The following is a 19,350-nucleotide window of genomic DNA, read 5'->3' on the forward strand; positions in this document are numbered from 1 at the left end:
CCTGATCTGTTGATGCAGCCTGGAATTGCACCAGCTGTTTATTTATTTTTGCTGCTGGATCACACTCTTGACTCATATTAAACTTATGGACCACTAAGACCCCCTAGATCCTTTTAACATGTGTTGCTGTCAAGCCAGATGTCTTTCATCCTATATTTGTGCACCTAATTATTCCTGCCCAAGTGCAGAGCCTTACATTTGTCCCTACTGAAATTCATTTTGTTGGTTTGAGCCCAGTCCTCCAATCTTTTAATGTCATCTTGAATCCTGAGTCAGTCTTCTGAGGTATTAGCTACCGCTCCCAGCTTGTTGCTGGTGTCTGGAGAATCTGTACTCGGCACTGGAATTTGCTTGCCAAGTGTACCTTTTGTACAATCTGCCTTGCTTGGAACATGTTTGGCACTTTGCAACATTGGTTTTTGTTTTTTTAAAATAAGTATTTCAGCTGTGAAGAACTGCGCAGCAATGCAAATATAAACATCTGTGATGCCAGATTGTAGACGCAGGGTGGATTTCAAGGAAATGTATATTTTTGGAGTTAATGTATTGCCAAAACATAAAAAAAACTTGTTAAAGCAAGGAGTGCCACCCCAGACCATGTGGAAACTGAACTGAACTTTATTCACTTAAAATATCAACAAGTGCACTATTTTTCTTTCCTCAAATATTGGAGGATTTTGGGGAGGGTGTGTAAATTGCTGGTTTTTAGAATTTTTAATTGTATTGCTTTAGCATTTGATGTGTTTGCCACCCTGGGCTCCTTTTGGAGGAAGGTGCAAGATATAAATTGAATAAATAAAATAAATAAATAGCAAAGGCACATGTCCCAATGACTATAATAGCTTCATTTTATGTTGTGCATGAGCCTCAGATTCCTGTGCTCATGTTCCCTCTCTGGCGTGGCCATGAAGAAATCGGAAGTGTTTGCTAATCCACATCATCTCCAGCTAATCACAGTTTGTGGTTAATGTCCAAACCTGGACAGACTGCATTGGTGTTAACCATGGTTTGTTGAAACAATCCATACCATTGTTAACAAACCTGATTTATTTCAATAAACCATAGTGTAATGGGTATGAGTTACTCGTGCGTAAACTGCCGCCTCTCTAGGCTAAATTGCCTTGTTAAACCGTTCTGACTGCACAGCGCCTCTCCGCGTGGCTGTCTCAGTCACTAGCAGAATCTGTCTGTGGGCGTTTCTTAAACCTCTTCCAGCATAGAAGCTGTTTGACTCCCAGTCTCCTCCTCCTCTCACTGCGCGGGAGTCTTCTGCGCAGGGAGGGCGTGGGTAGTGGAGGACCTGTGCTCTCTTCACTGATGTCCAGTGAAGAGTCCCGGAGCTCTCTCTCCACTTCCCCCATCTGCCCCCCTTTATCCCTGGTGTTGCGCTGATTTCCTTCCCCCTCTACCGGGCTGCTTCTCCTCCTGGTGCTGGGTCCTTCGCCAGCAGAATCTGGGAGCCTTCCCTTCGCATCTCGCTCTGATGTCAGTTCCCTGACACATAGTTACAATGTCTGCTTGTCTAGAACACTAATGACGACTTGGGTCTCTGACGGTAACATCTTGAACGATTCCTTCCTACAGGGCTCTGAACCCCAGCTTTTTGATGGTCACTTAGACTTGATTCAACCAATCCCCTCAAGGTCCCAGGTTCAAACCCCATCATCTTCATGTAGAGCTGGGAGAGAACCCTGCCAGAAAGCCTAGAAAGTCACTTTCCATCAGTGTAGACACCGCAGAGCTAGATGGAGCCAAGGATCTGACTCACTTTCCCTTTCTGCCTGCAAAACATAAAGTAGAGCATAGTTGCAACAAGGATGTTCTGGCTCAAACCTGGCTTGGGTGGTGGTTGAAGGACTTATCCTTGTGTCTCGCTGCTGAACAAAGCAGTGAAATCCGTAGTGAACTTTTATAAAGTTGGCTCAAAGGGATAGGAGGGTAACACAAAAGGGAAGGGGAAGCCACTCAGCTCCAGGTAGAATGCCCCTTGATCCAGGCCCTGATTTCTAACTTCCATTCCCAACCTATTAAAAATGATACTGAAACCTCTGGACTGTATCCTATGCTAGTCCTGTTCAATGTAGACCCACTGAAACTAATCAATGCAACTAATGATGGTCTGTTAATTCCAGTGGGTTTGCCCTGAACAGGACTTAGCTGGATGCAATCCTCAGTTCTGGACCCGGGGCCCAAAGGTTTCTGACTGATGTGGCTTCTTCCACCAGAGTGAAAGGAGGTGAGTCAGCCGCTGAGGAGTGGCTCCTAGGGTCACTCTGGAGAAGGCATTTGGGAAGAACACCAAGGAGGAGTTGTTCTGTATGCTCCAGTGCTAAGCATTTGGCGATACTGAAAACACATGGTGCTCTAGTTTTAGGAGAATGGTAGGCAAGTTCTGTTACGTACAACTGAACTTCAAGGAAAATACAACCTAAGTCACTCTGAAAGAAGTTGAGTTGGAGCATCCCCAGTCATTTGCCCATATATGTGCACAGAAAATAGTAGATCTAGATGAAAGGCAACACATGAGGCCTGCACTGATCATTGAAATGCATCCCTAATTATTATTTTTGTATAATTATAAGATTGTTGTATTTTTTTAGAAAGTTGCATAATATTTGAAGAGGATGTAGCTGTGAAGGGTGTGATGGTCAGGGGGCCTGGCTGTGATTACTGTGAAAGGACACGGGGCTTCTGAATTTGCCACTGTACGAGAGCTACAGAATTCTGTTGTGTTTATAAATGATACAAATACAGAGACACTGTGCTTGAGTGTTCACATTGCTCTCATGCTGAAGGTGTGATTTTCTATCATATTTTATCCCACCCTTTGTTGCTCGGGAAAAGTCCCAGCCTGAACTGAAAGGCTCTTGAGGCTGCCCCACTGGCTGACTTGGATAGGACCAGCCCAGTGCGCCTCACTTCACTAAACGGGTCTCCAAACCCCACAGCTTTGATGTCTTACTAAAATAGGGACAGGCAAACACTGAGCTGGAGGTTCCTTGTTCTAGATCCAGTGGTTCTTGGCATCCCCACACTAGGCTCATTCATCTGGGAATTTAGACTTTTCTGTTGGTGGGGACTGAGCATCATTCAGAATCTTTCACTCAAAGATACCATGGGTGATGCTAAGCTTGTATCCCCCACTGAGGCTCTTTGACTTCATGCAGAACTCATTTTTCACGTGACTCGGCCTTCAGGTTCAACAGCTCCACCACCTATTAGTGACCCATTTGTGGTCCAACATGTTGGATCTGATACTACTGTTCCGTTTTCGCTTCCTGTGCTTCTGGCACTGTTGCAAGGAGCCAAGGAGCCACAGGACAAGCTTTTCTCCTCTCTTTCTGCATCCTTCCAATTAGGAAATAATGTTCAAGGTGCAAGGAGAGGGACATGTCTATTCTCTTCCAAGCATCCTGTCTCAAATTCCACTGTGGTGGAGGAAAAGGCCCTTCCACCAGGTACCACTTGCCTAACCTCAAAAGATAAGCCAGACGCAGTGATGTAATTAGGTAATTGTAGACTCATAACAGTCTTAAGTGGAGACCTGCTTAGGTTGGCAATGCCTGTTATTTGACTGTCTTTGGAATATGATAAGCCAGTTTAAAACAATGCATGGCATGGGGAGAGTAAAGTCCACCCCCCCAATAACACTAGAACTTATGGAAATGAGTTCAAGATTCAGGACAGATAAAAGAAAAAATTATTAACACAGGGGAAATGGAATTTATTCCCATAGGAGGCAGTGATGGCATGTACCCTCATAGAATCATAGTCTTATTTTTCGAATGATGGACTGACTGTGATTGATCTGGTTAGTTCAGACGACAACCTTGAGCTAGGTTAAGAACTTTGAGAACCTAAAAGAAGAAAAGTCACTTTATCCAGGGACAGTCCACATACTTATTGACATTTTCCTACAGGATATGGAATTAGTGTGTGAAAACTATGTGGCTCCCATGACCCCCAGGCATGCACCTCCAGAGGGGGGAGATGTCAGGCGCCATCCTGGAGCCTTGGCATCTTCACTTGGTCACAAGTGGCCAATAGCAAAATGTGCCTGGCCCCTGGCTAATTTCAAACACTGCATGAGGGTTATCTAGTCCAACCCCCTGCAATGCAGGAAACTTTGCCCAACCTGGGGCTCAAATCCATGGACCTAAGATTAAGAGTCTCCTACTCTACTGACTGATCTATCCCACCAATTCTGTATGGCTTTAAAAGAAGGTTGGGCTAATTTCTGAAGGATAAGGCTATGAACTAGTCACAATGGCTATGCTGTTTCTTCACAGTTGGAGGCTTCTGAGTACCAGTTCCTGGAAACCACAGGAGAGGAGAGGGCTCTTGTGCTATCATCCTGCTTGCATGTTTCCCATAGACATCTGGTTGGCCACTGTGAAAACAGGATGCTGGACTAGATGGGCCTTTGACCTGATCCAGTGGCTCTTCATATGTTCTTATGATCTTAGGTGTGTTGAATCCTTTCTCCAGGTGGAACCTATCTGTTCTAACTCACCACCCTTTGCCCCTGCAGGAATCTAGCCATGTACCCATGAGAGTAAACGTGTTTAGTACCTTAGCTGGGGTCTTTGGCTGGGGGAAGGCAGAATGGAATGGAGAAGTGGCAGGAGGAAAGAGTTAAATACCTACAGCATTGCTTCTCTTTCCAAATCCCTCCCTCCCAAAGCAGCTTTCCTCTTAGAATACCACCGCCAAAAAAATAAAAATAAAAAATGCCACAGGGATTTTATTTCACATCGATGTTTACTTAGGCCCTTGGATGCATATCTGACCCCTGTTCAAAAGCTCCACCCCAGGAAGATATGCCCAGCAATGATTTGTGCTTATGTAGAGCATTGGCAGCCCTGATATTTTGGTCCCCATCTGTTGGCTCATTGGCCAAGACCTAGGTAATAAAAACAGAAGCAGGGAATCAAAACAGCAGGAATTTTTGGGCCCCAAGGGCTCGAAGTCTGTTGCTGATTCATCATCCCGCTACAGAGGGATTTTTAAAATATTTTTTTTTAAAGCCACTTCTTTGTTAACAGAGAAAATATTGACATAACATGACTCAACTAAAAGAGAAAGAGAGATACAACAGCAGAGAGAAGGAAGGAAGAAGCACTGGGCTCCTTGAGGGTCACTCAGCTGCCCCAAGGATAAAGGCCAGAACCTCTGCTGCAGATTCTGACATTAATACACCTAGACAAATGCCGACCCTTTCCTCACTTATAAACTGAGCGCCTCTCCTCATATAATAGAGGTAAAGAACATAAGAGGAGGCCTGCTGGATCAGGCCAGTGACTCATCTAGTCCAGCATCCTGTTCTCACAGTGGCCAACCAGATGCTTGCAGCAGAACTGCAGGCAGGACCTGAGCACAAGAGCCCTCTCTGCTTTCCCATGGTTTCCAGCAACTGGTATTTATCAGTTGCACTGGCTCCCGGTGGAGTATAGGGTCAGGTTCAAGGTGCTGGTTTTGACCCTTTAAAGCCCTTTGTGGTTTATGGCCCTCATATCTACAGGACCGCCTCTGCTGGTATGCCCCACAGAGGACCTTAAGGTCCATGAATAACCATAGTTTAGAGGTCCCAGGCCCTAAGGAAGTCAGACTATCCTCTACCAGGGCCAGGGCCTTTTCAGTGATGGCTCCGACCTGGTGGAATGCTCTGTCCCATGAGACTAGGGCCCTTCAGGATTTAACCTTCTTCCATCGGGCCTGCAAGACCCGATTCCGCCTGGCCTTTAATTTGAATTCAGCCTGATCTTTTATTTCCCTTCTCTTCCCTCCCCCTCCCCTTTTATGAAGATCACCCGCTCTGAGACCCCACAACTAATTCTCCCCTGGCCTCCTCTCTGGCCCAAGTAGGACCAATTCAGCCAGCTAGCCTGGGGATTATCTAATTGATTTTTGATTTTTATTGTTATTCATGTTTTTATACTGTATTTTATGCTGCTTTTATAATTAAGTGTTTTAAAGTGTTTTAAATTTGTTGTTAGCTGCCCTGAGCCCAGTTTTTGAACTGGGAAGGGCGGGGTATAAATAAAAATTTATTATTATTATTATTATTAGATTATTATTCAGAAGCATTGCTGTCTCCGACTGTGGAGGCAGAGCATTGCCATCATGGCTAGTAGCCATCAGTGACCCTCTCCTCCATGAATTTGTCCAGTCCTCTTTCAAAGGCATCCAAGTTGGTGGCCTTCTCTGCCTCTTGGAGCGAATTTCATAGTTTGCCTATGCACTGCATAAGGAAGTATTTCCTGTAATGTGTCCCACATCTTCCAATGTTCAGCTTCATTGGATGTCCACAAGTTCTAGTCATATGCAAGAGGGAGAAGAACTTTTCTCCATCCGTTTTCTCTCTATGCCACACCTAATTTTATAAACCTGTGTCCTTCCATAAGTGGCTGATCTACAGCTCCCATCACCACCACTGCCCATTGGTTAAGCTGACTGAGGCTGGTGGAGATTCATGTCCAATGACTTCTGGTGGCCCTCAAGCCCACCCACCCCATATAGAATGGTCACATATGCAAATCTCATATAAAATGGGCACATACGGTATGAAACTCCATCAGCCCCACCCAGCATAACCAATGGACTGGGATGGTGATAGAATAGCAGGTTCATACCAAGGGCATGATCCAGCCAAAGCTGGATGTCATCACTTTCAGTAAAAGTATGCTTAGTTGTAACCTGAGATCTTGCTGCACTGGAGGCAGCCTAGCATAGTGGTTAAAGTAGTCAATGAAGACTGCCCCTTCATAGCTCTAGCAATGCTGGAGCCACATCATTTATAGCAGATGTGGGAAAGTGGTGGCCCTCCAGATGTTGCTGGACTGCATCTTCTACCATCCCTGACAACAAGGTTCCCCAGCCCTGTTGTAGATGAACAACATCTGGAGGACCACAGCTTCCCCATCTCCATTCTAAGCTTTTGGTCTATGTGTGTGTTGGATGTTTTCAGCATTCTATAAATACTGTCTGTCCTTGGCAGCCAGACATTGTTTGTGGTCATCACCCTGATCATTTCTCCTCCCCACTCTGCCCCAGTTTTCCAGAGGGGGAGCTCAACCTCTGAGCTGGAAAAATATTCAGAAATGGCAATTTTTGCTTTTCCATGTATTTCCTAGCCTAGTGCAAAGTAAGAGGCTCGTCCACTCATTTTTCATCAGGCTGTGGATGACATTTTATCTCTCTGTGTCCATGTAAACCAGAGGGAAGGGGTGTAGGACAAACATGGGTAAATCAAATTATTTCTTTAGGACCCTCCTAAAGAAGGGGGGGTTGTGTGTGTGCGTGCGCACACGCACACGCACACACACACAGGGTTTGTGTGCGGTATTCTGCAACTTGTCCTTGTTGCAATAATAATGCATTACTCGTGGATTTTGACTGGACTGGCTAGACATAATTCTACTTTGTTAGTTGTTCTGCAATGCTTCTCCAATGTTACAGCATCATTGCTATCAGGAGGGACGCTCTGGTGCTATAGCACAACATACTGTATGTAGGGCAGAAATGTCTGGGGGAGCATTTGCAGTACAGTGGTACCTCGGGTTAAGAACTTTGTTCTGGAGGTCCGTTCTTAACCTGAAACTGTTCTTAACCTGAGGTACCACTTTAGCTAATGGGGCCTTCTGCTGCCGCTGCCACTGGGAGGTTTCTGTTCTCATCCTGAAGCAAAGTTCTTAACCCGAGGTACTATTTCTGGGTTAGCGGAGTCTGTAACCTGAAGCAGCTGTAACCTGAAGCGTCTGTAACCTGAGGTACCACTGTATAACAAGCTGCAGGATTTCTGCATGAAGTTTTGGGACATGCACTGATTGAAAATGAAGCAGTAGCTTTGCCTGGAAAGTTTTGCGGATGCCAACGGTATTGAAAGCGGGACTACGTATAACTGCCCCAATACTATCCTGAGCACAAATCAGCATGAATGCAGAATAAAAAGGATGTCTGGAGGGGCCCTGTAACAGTCTGAGTGCACACTTCAAGCTTTTTGCAAGCCAGCTGTGGTTCCCGTGAAACCTCTGCCATAGGAGGTCTAAGCTGCTCCTGTGCACCTTGGTGAGAGAGGAGGATCAGCTGGCAGACCCTTCCACAGTGTCCTGGGGTTAGGATTCAGCACTGCTCTCCTGTGCTCTTTTGCTGGACAGTTCCCAGGGAACATGGGGCCGAAAGCACAGAGACAGCATCACACCCACCTTGGAGCAGTTTTGAAGGAGGAGGAAAGACAAGAACTCCATGCTCTGCCATTCACTTGTTGCTCTCTCTGAGACCCAAGTGCAGGCGCCATTTGCTGACTGGTAACTAAAAAAAGTGGTGAAATTATGCTATATAGCCAGGTTGAAGCTCTGTTGCTGGACCTGGACAAACACAATCAAAATCTCTTTACACATAATCTAGCGGCCACTGCAGTACAGTAATGCAGAGCCTGACAAACTATCTGTTCTTCAATGTTTCTCAAGGAACTGCAGGATAGATGCGGATAGTTAGTCCTACAAATGAGTGGTGGGAGCGCATTAAATGCAGGGTCAACAGGAGTGTGTACACAGCCCCGATCGCACGCACACACTAACTTTCTCACTGGTATGTGTAGAACCACCTCAGTCATTGTTTCCTGGAAAGCCTTTGGAAACAAAAACCCACAAAGTCACTTGCAGATTAGTTTTGTTTTGCTGCTTCTGCTCCCAGGGGTCTGACTGCATGGTTCTACATCTAGCACTGGGGAATTTATAGTTCAGTGTCCGCTTGGTGCTTGAATTCAGTGGGGCTGGTGCTCAGTCTTTCTCTTTCTTTCTTTCTTTCTTTCTTTCTTTCTTTCTTTCTTTCTCTTTCTTTCTTTCTTTCTTTCTTTCTTTCTTTCTTTCCTGCTTCACATTGCTGTCAGACCAAGGCAATTCAAGGACCATACCTGCACCACAAAACATTACCATACCATTTTCATGGCTTCCTCCAAAGCATCATGGAAAAGCTGATTGACGTTTGTTCTGATTCAGCAGTAAACAGTAGGTTTTCCTGGTGGGACAAAAGGGGGGGGGAATGCTTGGACCTGTGCCTGCAAATCATGACCCAGTTGGAAGTCTTCATGAGGCCTGGGAGTAGTTAGGAGACCCCTATTCTCCTCACACAGCAACAGTTCCCAGGGTGCTTTCACATCCAGTCCCTCTACCCAGGGAATTCTGGGAACTGTAGCTCTGTGAGAGGAATACCACAGTATTGAAAGTGGAATCGCAGTATAACTGCCACGATACCATAATGAGCACAACTCCTCATGAATGCACAATATAAAGGGTGCCTGAATGGGACTCTGCCTCCTTCCATACCTATTGAACTACTAGCCCATGCGGGGGGGAGTTGGACGTCACCTCACTTTGTTAGCCGGTATTGACTTTTTAAGCTCTGCATCATTCATCTTTGGGGAGTGAGAGAGATTGCATGGCCATAAGAATGCACACATTTGTGACAGCTAAATGGAAATAAATCCCTCACACTTTCTTGGCTTAAAAGGGGGGAATGTATATTTTGAAATTAATATTTCAAAAATACTTTTCTGGCGGAGCTGGGCACAGAACCCAGCTCAGTGGCTTGCTTACTTGGCTGGCTCACTTCTCTACTAAGGACCCCTTGTTCCTTTAATATAAAACAAGTGTATCTATTTTCCCCCTTCAAATTGTTGGAATTGATTCAGCACCGCTCAAAGCAATCTGGCGCATCCAGAGTTTAGGGCATCCTTTGGCTAAGAATGCACATCATCCCGGGCACCAGGGAGAGACATTTTGCCTAGAGCCAAACTATAAAATAGGAGGGCTGGATGTAGCTTCCCCCATTCTCCCTCCCCACCCGCTTTGGTACTGGAGCGACAGTTGTAGACCCGTTGCTGGTTGTTATTTCAGCCAGCAAAGCTGTGGCTGATTTCCTTATGTGTTATGACATTCTGCACCAACTGCACAGAGATTTGCTGAATAGGTTGCCAGACTAATGTGTCTTTCTCTGTGTGAGAGAGATATGTGACTCGATGGGAATTCAAGAAGCTGCCTTATACTGGCAGATCATTGGTCCATCTAGTTCAATTGTGGCCCCACATGCACTATACATTTGAAGCACAGTCATACCACTTTAAACAGCCATAGCTTCCCCCAAAGAATCCTGGGAACTGTAGTTTGTTAAGGGTGCTGAGAGTTCTTAAAGGTAAAGGGACCCCTGACCATTAGGTCCAGTTGTGGCCGACTCTGGGGTTGCGGTGCTCATCTCACTTTATTGGCCGAGGGAGCTGGCGTACAGCTTCCGGATAATGTGGCCAGCATGGCAAACCAGAGCAGCGCACGGAAACGCCGTTTACCTTCCCGCCGGAGCGGTACCTATTTATCTATTTGCCCTTTGACGTGCTTTCAAACTGCTAGGTTGGCAGGAGCAGGGACCGAGCAATGGGAGCTCACCCTGTCACAGGGATTCGAACCGCCGACCTTCTGATCGGCAAGTCCTAGGCTCTGTGGTTTAACCCACAGCGCCACCCGCGTCCCACTGAGAGTTCTTAGGAGACCCCTATTCCCTCCAGAGAGCTGCAGTTCTCAGAGTAGTTTAACAATCAATCCCTCTTCCCAGGGAACTCTGGGAATTGTAGCTCTCAGTGGGTCAACTCTGATTAGGGTTGGATGCATCCCCTTTAATTTCTTGGAAAGTGGGTGGGATACAAATTTTTCACATGAAGCAAAAAATGAATGCATGTTCTGAACATATATACCAAGATCAGGTGAGATTTTCCAAGTGTTGGTGCTTCTGTAGCCAAAATGGCATCTTCCAAGAGGGAGGGATTAGCCTGATTAGGTTTGCAGAAGGGCAGCAGAACTTTAGGAGGAGGGTGACTCTAAGGGAGGCAAAAACCTCTAAACAGAACACTCACTGATTGATGTACAGGACACACAGAACTGGATTGCAATCAAATGGAGCACTTGGGTTCTGGAATCCAAGAGCTCTTCATTGAAAGATTTAGTTACAGACTGCATTTGGGGAAAGGCTGTAACTTAGTGGTAGAGCATCTGCCTTGCATGCAGAAGGTCCAAGGTTCAATACCCAGCATCTCTAGGTAGGACTGGAAGCATGTCTCCTGCCAAAAATCTAGGAGCAGCTGCTGCCAGTCAGCATAGGGCTGCCATATGTTCAGATTTTCCCGGACATTACCAGGATTTCAAAGGCAGAATTGATGTCCAGGGGTGATTTCCGAAAGGTGGTGCTTTATCCTGGATCTTAAGCAATTCAACTGAAAAACTCAACAATTTTGGTGGTTTCGGGGTGTCCTGAAAACACCTAGATAGACAAAACAACTAGATAGACCAAGAATCTGACTCAGTGTTACGCATCTTCTTTTGTTCCTGATGAATGAAGCAAACTGAACAGGACAACCTAGTCACTTCCTGGGTCCTTGTTCTCCACCCACAACCACACTCTCAGTTGTTATGATCAGGTGTGATCCAAAGCAGCCAGCCCAAATGCCTGCCATATCTTGGTCTAGTAGGGGAGGAGTTTCCAAGGCCATTAGTGGTTTTGGCATGGAGAAGAGAGCAAACCTGTACCCAAATTGCAACAGCAATTCTCTTTTGCAAATGAAAAAAAAAATGCAGACAATTTTTTTTTCCAACTGGCTGTCCGCTTTCCTTCCTTCCTAATCCAGGCAGGCAGTATGCCTCAGGTTGCGTTAGGTTGTGCAATTCATTTTTCTTTATTTATCTATCAGATTACTGTCTCAGCTCAGGGCGTAGACTGTGGAAATCCAATATTTTCCCCTTACAACAAATTTGCAAGGTAGGTTAGGCTAGACAGAGTGGCTGGCCCAGACCTGGCACCAGCACCTCGCACACTCTCAGGTACCTGCCAGCACCTCAGAAGGGTCCACAGGCTAGCCAACACCTGCCATCAGGGTCCCTGTGGTAGGTGCCTGCCTGGTGGCTACAAACTGTGATTTTTAATCACCCACAGTGTCCCAAAGTGAAAACGAGTTGTATCTAACTAGGGCCACATTCACACCATACATTTAAAGCACTATGGTGTCACTTTAAACAGTCACAACTTCCCCCAAAGAATTCTGGGAGCTGTGGTTGGTTACAGGTGCTGAGAGACCCTTTCCACTGCCACCCCCGAGAGCTTCCATTTCATGGGTGGCTTAACAACCAGTCCCTCCTGTACTAGTTTGCTGAAAACTGCATTCTGGAAGTAACATGCATCGGGGGTTGAAAAGACTGTAGGCATTTGGCAAATGCATTTTGCTACTGATGGCCCTTTCCTGGACCAATTGGGATCCACCCATGACTTGGTAGATTCTGTTTGTCTGATGATCCAATGTGGTTCCGCCCCCTGCTCATCCTTCACTCTGTTTCCCTGGCCCTGCTCAGTGGGCCAGGACACTATGCTTGAAATCAAATGTGGATGCAATTTGATCAGACCAAAGACCCATCTAGTCTAGCATCCTGTTCTCACAGTGGCCAATTAGATCCCTCCAGGAAGCACACAGGCAAGGAAGGAATGCAAGAGCCCTCTCTCACTGTTACTCAGGACATAAAAAGAGCCCTGCTGGATCAAGCCAAAAGCCTGTCTAGTCCAGTGTCTTAATCCCTCAGTGGCCATACAGTTGTCTATCGGGAACCTGCATGCAGGACATAAGACCAACTGGATTCTTCCACTCGTGATATTAGAAGTAGTACATACAGCAGCTAGAAGCCAACTGAGTAGCCTTATTCCCCCTGAATTTATATAATCGCCTTTGGAAAACCCTATCAGGCTTGGAGGATATTGGCTGGTCTGCAGACGTCTTGCTTTGCAACTCCTTCCGTTTTTGTTTATTTTTTGAGCCCAAGGCAGGAACCACATTCTGCCTCTAACTTCAGTTTGAAGACAATGTACCAGAAGCCGTCTTAACTGCTGCTAGGAAGCCTGGGATCTCCCCACCCAACCCAGCCTCCTCCATTAGTAACTGTCATTGCTCCATAATCTAAGGGACAAGCCGCTCAAAGGGAGCCCGAAGCAGGATGAAGGCGGGCGGGAAATTGCCTGATTAGCATCCCATTCAGAGAGTAAACTCTTGCCCTGGCTTTGCAGTGGGTGGGAACAAGCATCGCTCCTTCCAGAGAATAGCTGCCCAGTGGGGTTGAATCAGCCCTGCTGGGCTCACACCTTCCTCCTCGGCCTTTGATGTGGGATGCTGGGTTTTGGAAGCTGGCTGGCTTCCCTACTGGGGGCATTAGGAGCTAATTAAACCTTTGAATTTTCACCCGGCATGTGGCAGGAACACACTGTCCTCTGGAGAGGAGGAGGGCACCTGGAGGAACTGAGGAGGGCGGGAGAGTTAAAAAGAAGCAAAGCCAGGAGAGGAATGTGCAGGGAGGGAGGGAGGGAGGGAGGGGAAGGGGGGCACTTAACTAGAGCCCTGTGCAAGAAGCCAGCCAGATGCAGATAGCAAGAAAGGGGTTGGAACTCTAGCTCAGCACGGTTTGCACTGACTGGCAGCAGCTCTCCAGCATTGACAATACAGGAACAAAAGAAGCCCCCTTATACAGAGCCAGACTATCGAACTGTGCCTCTTCCAATTATTTGAGGTTGCAGTCAGAGGCACAGACTTGAACCACATTTGGGGCTTCTGTAAGGGTTCTACGCAATGAATTCCATTCATATCTATATGCCTGTATGTGGGTTCTTATTGTTTTGTACCAATTCTTTCCCTCACCTGTTCATGATTCTTGTTGGCCCCCATTACCCCAACATTTCCAGCTACAATTGACTGGAGGACCATCCACTTTGCCTTGCAGTTGGACCTCGGGACTGAGGAGCTTACTTGCAGGGACCTTTTTACAGGATCAAATGTGCTCTGATGTGCAGCACCCACAACTGTGGCAGGAGGGGCAGGATGCCTTGAGTTGGGTCACCTTATCACTTACCACAAATGTATCTCTGTTTGTTTGTCTGTCTGCCTCTCTCTCTCCCGAAACTGTGCTACTATCCAGAATGAGAGAGTGAGGATAATGGTAGCGGTTGTTCATTTTAAGTCATGCCTCTGCTTCCACACTTGAAGACGTGAGTCTTGAGTCTTGGCCCTATAGTGCCAACGGCTGAGGCCATCCCAGCTGATCTGCATCTGATCCCCACAATCCACATTCTACCTACCTTCACCTTGTGCCTATGTAGACATTTTTGTTCAGCTGTGCACAGCCTACATCTTTTGCAAATCAAAGTTAGTTTATAGTATTTTATTTATTTCTACTAGTATTTGTTTTGCTCTTCTTCCAAGGAGCTTGGGGCAGTGTACATGGTTCATTCCTTCCCCTATACCGGTACTCATATTGTCCTCACAGCAACCCTTTGTGGTAGGCCAAGCTGGGAGAAGGTGACTGTCCCAAATGCACTTTGTGACATAGTGGATACTTGAACACAGTTCTCCTCAGCCCATCACCCTAACCACTCCTAACTGGCTCTGAAAGATAACTGGCTATGAGACAATCCTGGCCTCAGTTAAACAGATAAGCAAGATGCCAATAGTTGTCTCTTCACAAAGAAGTAGGATTTTTTCCATTCCCTCTGTGGCTCACAGCAGGAATGCAAAGACTCTTTTCCCGCAGCTTATGCAGAGAAACTCCAAAAAGGATATCCTTTTTGTTCTGCAACATCCCAAGGGGGGGAACATCAAAAGAAGGGGGTTCTACAATCTCCCTGAGCTCTTTGTGATGCTGCTGAATTGCCTTTGCAGGTGCATAGCATTTTTTAAAAAGAGTTCAACCTTCCACTAGTCTGAACCCATTGCTTCTTGTCCTATCCTAAGCAGCAGAAGATCATCAGCTACTCCTCCAAATCTTTGACATTAGCTGAAAATGTTTGCAAGCTTGCCTGGCTTACTTCCTCTCTAGTCTTTCCCTCCTCTAGACCAGAGACATATTGCAGCCTGAGCTCCTGTCCTCTCACCACCCCCCATCCCAAGTGAACAACTGGAACCATTTTAACACAACATTTGCTTTTCATTTAGAGAGAAGCTGGTTTCTGTGACTTTTGAAGATCTCTCACTGGGAGGATGGACCCCTTGTCTATGTTGTGGTTGCTCTTGACTGCCTGCGGACTAGACTTGTCTCAGGCTGTGAACCCCTTTGCGGTCCAGCAGATCCCACCTGACCCTTGCTATGACGAAAAGGGGGCACCCCGCCGCTGCATCCCAGAGTTTGTCAATGCCGCCTTTGGGAAGGAGGTCCATGCATCCAGCACATGCGGGAAGCCAGCGACCCGCCACTGTGACTCTTCCGACCCCCGGAAAGCTCACCCAGCATCCTACCTCACAGACCTCAACACTGCTGCAAATATGACCTGCTGGCGCTCAGAGACCTTGCACCATTCGCCCCAGAATATCACCCTCACCCTCTCCCTGGGCAAGAAGTTTGAGGTGATCTATGTGAGTCTGCAGTTCTGCTCTCCCCGTCCGGAGTCAGCTGCTGTTTTCAAGTCCATGGATTACGGCAAAACGTGGGTGCCTTATCAGTACTACTCTTCGCAGTGCCGGAAGATCTATGGCAAGCCCAACAAAGCCACCGTCACCAAACAAAACGAGCAGGAGGCTCTGTGCACCGATGGGCACACCGACCTCTACCCCTTGACAGGAGGGCTCATTGCCTTCAGCACTCTGGACGGGCGTCCATCAGCCCAAGATTTTGACAACAGCCCCGTCCTTCAGGATTGGGTGACGGCCACGGACATCCGGGTCATTTTCAGCCGCCCCCATTTGTTCCGGGAACTAGGGGGCCGGGACCACGAGGACGAGGATGGCGGGGCTAGCTCTTCTTCGTACTACTATGCTGTGGGCGAGTTTCAGGTCGGGGGGCGCTGCAAGTGCAATGGGCATGCCTCACGCTGCGTGAAGGACAAAGAAGGAAAGCTGGTGTGTGACTGCAAGCACAACACGGAGGGCCCTGAGTGCGACCGCTGCAAACCGTTCCATTACGACCGTCCGTGGCAGAGGGCCACCGCCAGGGAGGCTAACGAGTGCCTAGGTAAGAGAGTTTCCTATCTTTCTGCATCCCGTCGCCTCCTATGACCTGGTGCTGTACATTGCTATCTGGTTTAGAATGGTTGCAGCCAGTCTTCTGGTCAAGAAGAACAAAGCAAAAACAAAAAAACTAAAAACCTGGGTCAGGGAGATCACATAAGAACAAATACTGCTGATCTCCGCTACCCTGGCCCCCGCAAAAACCCCAACTTGTTGCACAACTGGCTCTTTGTGACATGAGCTATCGTATGCAAGAGCCCTCAGCCTATTTTGTTAAGTCAGGGGTGGGGAACTGTTCCAGACCTCCCATGGTCTGGATGCCAGCAGTGGGCGGGGCCAGAAGCAAAAGTGGGCGGAGTAATGGATGTACATTCTACCTTAGTACAGAAAGGTAAGTTTCTGCACACACCTCCACTCCCCTGTCTACCTTCTCTGGACTTCAGTAGGTACCTGTGAGAATTATCTACCTTGAGAGGGAGGATTCTTTTTCAGCCTGAGGACTCCATGCTTTCCTAGAGAACTTTTCAGTGGCGGCATATCTGTACTGGGCAGGGCCAGATGTAAAAGTGACCCAAACGACGGGTGTAAACACACCCCTCTCCATCCAGACAAGCCAGATGCATGGTCAGAGTTCTAGGGCACATTCCGGCCAAGAAGAATGGTAGGAGGGATGGGGAAAGGTGTTGTCTGGGGAGAAGTTGTGGCCTATAGAGAGTCCCAAGCGCCTAATAGAGGAGCCTGGAGGAATGCTTGTCACCCCTGTGTATGGTGAATTAAACAGCCCTGGGAAATAGTAGCTAGACATGGGGAGAGGTACAAAGGAGGTTGAAACCAAATGAATTCAGTAATGGGTGCCACAGAAATGGCATGGACTGGTTTTCATTCTTTGATATTCCAACAAATACAGATTGTTTTTAAACCGTTAGGGGACATGTTAGTATTACAGCTGGCTCCAGATTTAAGAGGTCCCTGCTATTGCCTTCCTGAAGGCTCACAGTGAGGGCTTTTCTTGTAGCTCAGTGGTGCAACAGGCTCCCCACCACCACCACTTTTCTTTCTTTGTAACATTATAGAGTAGCCTAGCACCTGGGTGGCTGCCATTTTGTTTATCCCAAGATGCACCATATTGAGGCGACCTCTGGTTCATTGTGGAGGAAAACCAAGATGGCAGCATCAGCCAAATGGCAGCACTCAAAGTTCAATACAGTGGCCTGGGGGCTGGAGAGCAGCAGGGCAGGCGGTAGGTAAGTGACAGGGCAGTGCTGACACTCCATTTACCTTCCTTGCCACCTGAATAAAATTAGACCAGGATCTACATGGAAGCCAGGCCCTTGGACCACAGGTTGCCCAACTGAGTCTTACATACACTGATGTCACTGAACCTCTGTCCAGACTGCTAAGTACTAAGGAGGACTGAACTGCAGAATCAACAGCAGGAATCTCTGGTTCATGAAACTGTACTAAGTATTGCCTGCACCTCTGTCAGCTCTCAGATGAATAAAGCGGTTCAGCAGAAAGCAGCTCAGGAAACTGCAGGAAACTCAACCTCAGTGCAGGGAAGGCAGGGGAGTGTGATAAATTTCAGCAGAGACCTGGCCCAAAGTCTCTCAAAGTCATTGGCGCTTCCCTCGAACGCCCCTCCTAGCTAGTTGAACAGACACTTGGGGGAGGATTTCCCCCTTTAGTATCCCTATGGGGGTCAACCCTTTGGCAGATGGGACTGAAAAGGCGAACAAGAGGAGAGAAAAAGGAATGCAGGCGTAGGGCTTTGGGGAGGAGGGAGGCAGTGTCCCTTTAAGACACCCCTGACAAGTCCACCCGCACAAAGGCGGCTTAGCGGAGCTGCCGTGTGAAAGTTTTTCCTGTCGGCTCCATCTCCTATTTCTCCCTTTCCTCCTGCAGGCTTTGTGCCTTCTGTGAAAGAGCCCCTCTATCACACGCCTCCAAAAGGGGGCTTAGCGGCTGAAAGCCGGATTAGCTCCTCCAGCGTTCCCCTCTGTGCCTTTCAACCATAACATCTCCCCGGCCAGCAGGAACAGACGCAGCAATTAGCACCAATTAAAGGGAGAGGGCCCGCCTGGGAAGTCCCCATACCCCACCCCACTCCACAACACTGTTCTACAGCTAGCCCAGGCTACCCTGTGCCACACACTGTACAGGCCAAGGGAGCATGTGTCATAACCTTGCAGGACATTCTGAGAGCTGTCTTCTGGGTTCCATAATATATTAGCCAGCCCTTTTTATTAGCCAAGAGAGGCAAACTGATGGGGATTGCTCTACAAATGTGGTACGGGCAGAGACACTTGTGCTACAAAGAGCTGTGTGGCTCTGCAAATGTGGCTACTACAGAGATGTTGTGGCTGCAGGGCTGTCGCCAGCGTCTAACACCCTCAGGCGGCTGCTGGGGCCTTCCTGCCCCAGGAGGACACAGTGCTGGTGCTTGTTGTAGATCCCCATCCTTTAAAAAAAAAGTGTGTGGCCTGCCTCTCTGAGCAGTGCCAGGAAGCTGAGTCTACTGTAGGGAAGCTGCCTCATGCAGTCAGGCTACTGAACAATCTAGGCAGACAGGCAGTGGTTCTCAAGGGTTCCAGGCAGGTGTCTCTCTGAGCCCTAACTGTAGATGCTGAGGATTGAGCCTGGGACATTCTGTGTGCAAGGTGGATCCTCTTCCTCAGCCCTTCCCCTCACCTGTGATTCCAAGTCTAGAACCTTCTGCCTTTCTAGGTGTTTCTACCTCAGTTTCTTGACATATGTGCAATGGGGTCAAGGGTAGGGAACGTAGGAAGCTGCCTTATACTGGGGCAGACCACCAGTCCATCAAGCTCAGTATTGTCTACTACACTGACCGGCAGTTGCTCTCCTGGTTTTCAGACAGGGAGTCTTTTCCAACCCTACCTGGAACTGTTAGAACAACTGCGCCCCGATCACCCAGCTTTCATTCTGGAGGAGCTCCATCTTCCATAGCAATGAGAATGTCTAAAAATTTTCTTTTCCCTCAGCCGCACTGCTTGGTAGATTCCATCGTAATTTAATTTCTAACTGGTGTATTCCATACTTAATTGTTTGTTTGTTGTCACTGATGCTTGCTTTTCACTCTCAAGGCTGAGGTGGATGCTTCCAACTATTATCTCATGTAACGTGCATAATCATAAATTCAATTTTTAAAAAATTGGAGGGGAGAGACCTTCACAGATCACAGATAGCGTGAAATGAATTCCAACTTCTAAAAAATAAGAACAACCATAGTTTCTGGCTTGGTTGGAAGGAAGCAAATTCATAGAATCGTATCATTGTAGAGTTGGAAGGGACCCCAAGTGTGATCTAGTCCGAATCCC

General features: G+C 47.4%; 1 protein-coding gene across 2 annotated transcripts in view; it reads left to right on the forward strand.

The window, feature by feature from the left end:
• Positions 1–19,350, forward strand: part of NTN3 (netrin 3) — a 111,040-nt gene that overhangs the window by 21,569 nt on the left and 70,121 nt on the right. For both annotated transcript variants that reach the window (XM_053364615.1, XM_053364616.1), the window contains one exon: positions 15,008–16,019. In XM_053364615.1, coding sequence (XP_053220590.1) covers positions 15,053–16,019 — 967 coding nt within the window. In that variant the 5' untranslated portion in view covers positions 15,008–15,052. The remainder of the gene's footprint in view (positions 1–15,007; positions 16,020–19,350) is intronic.

The sequence above is a fragment of the Podarcis raffonei genome, chromosome 14, assembly GCF_027172205.1.
Source record: "Podarcis raffonei isolate rPodRaf1 chromosome 14, rPodRaf1.pri, whole genome shotgun sequence".
Classification (NCBI taxonomy): Eukaryota; Metazoa; Chordata; class Lepidosauria; order Squamata; family Lacertidae; genus Podarcis; species Podarcis raffonei.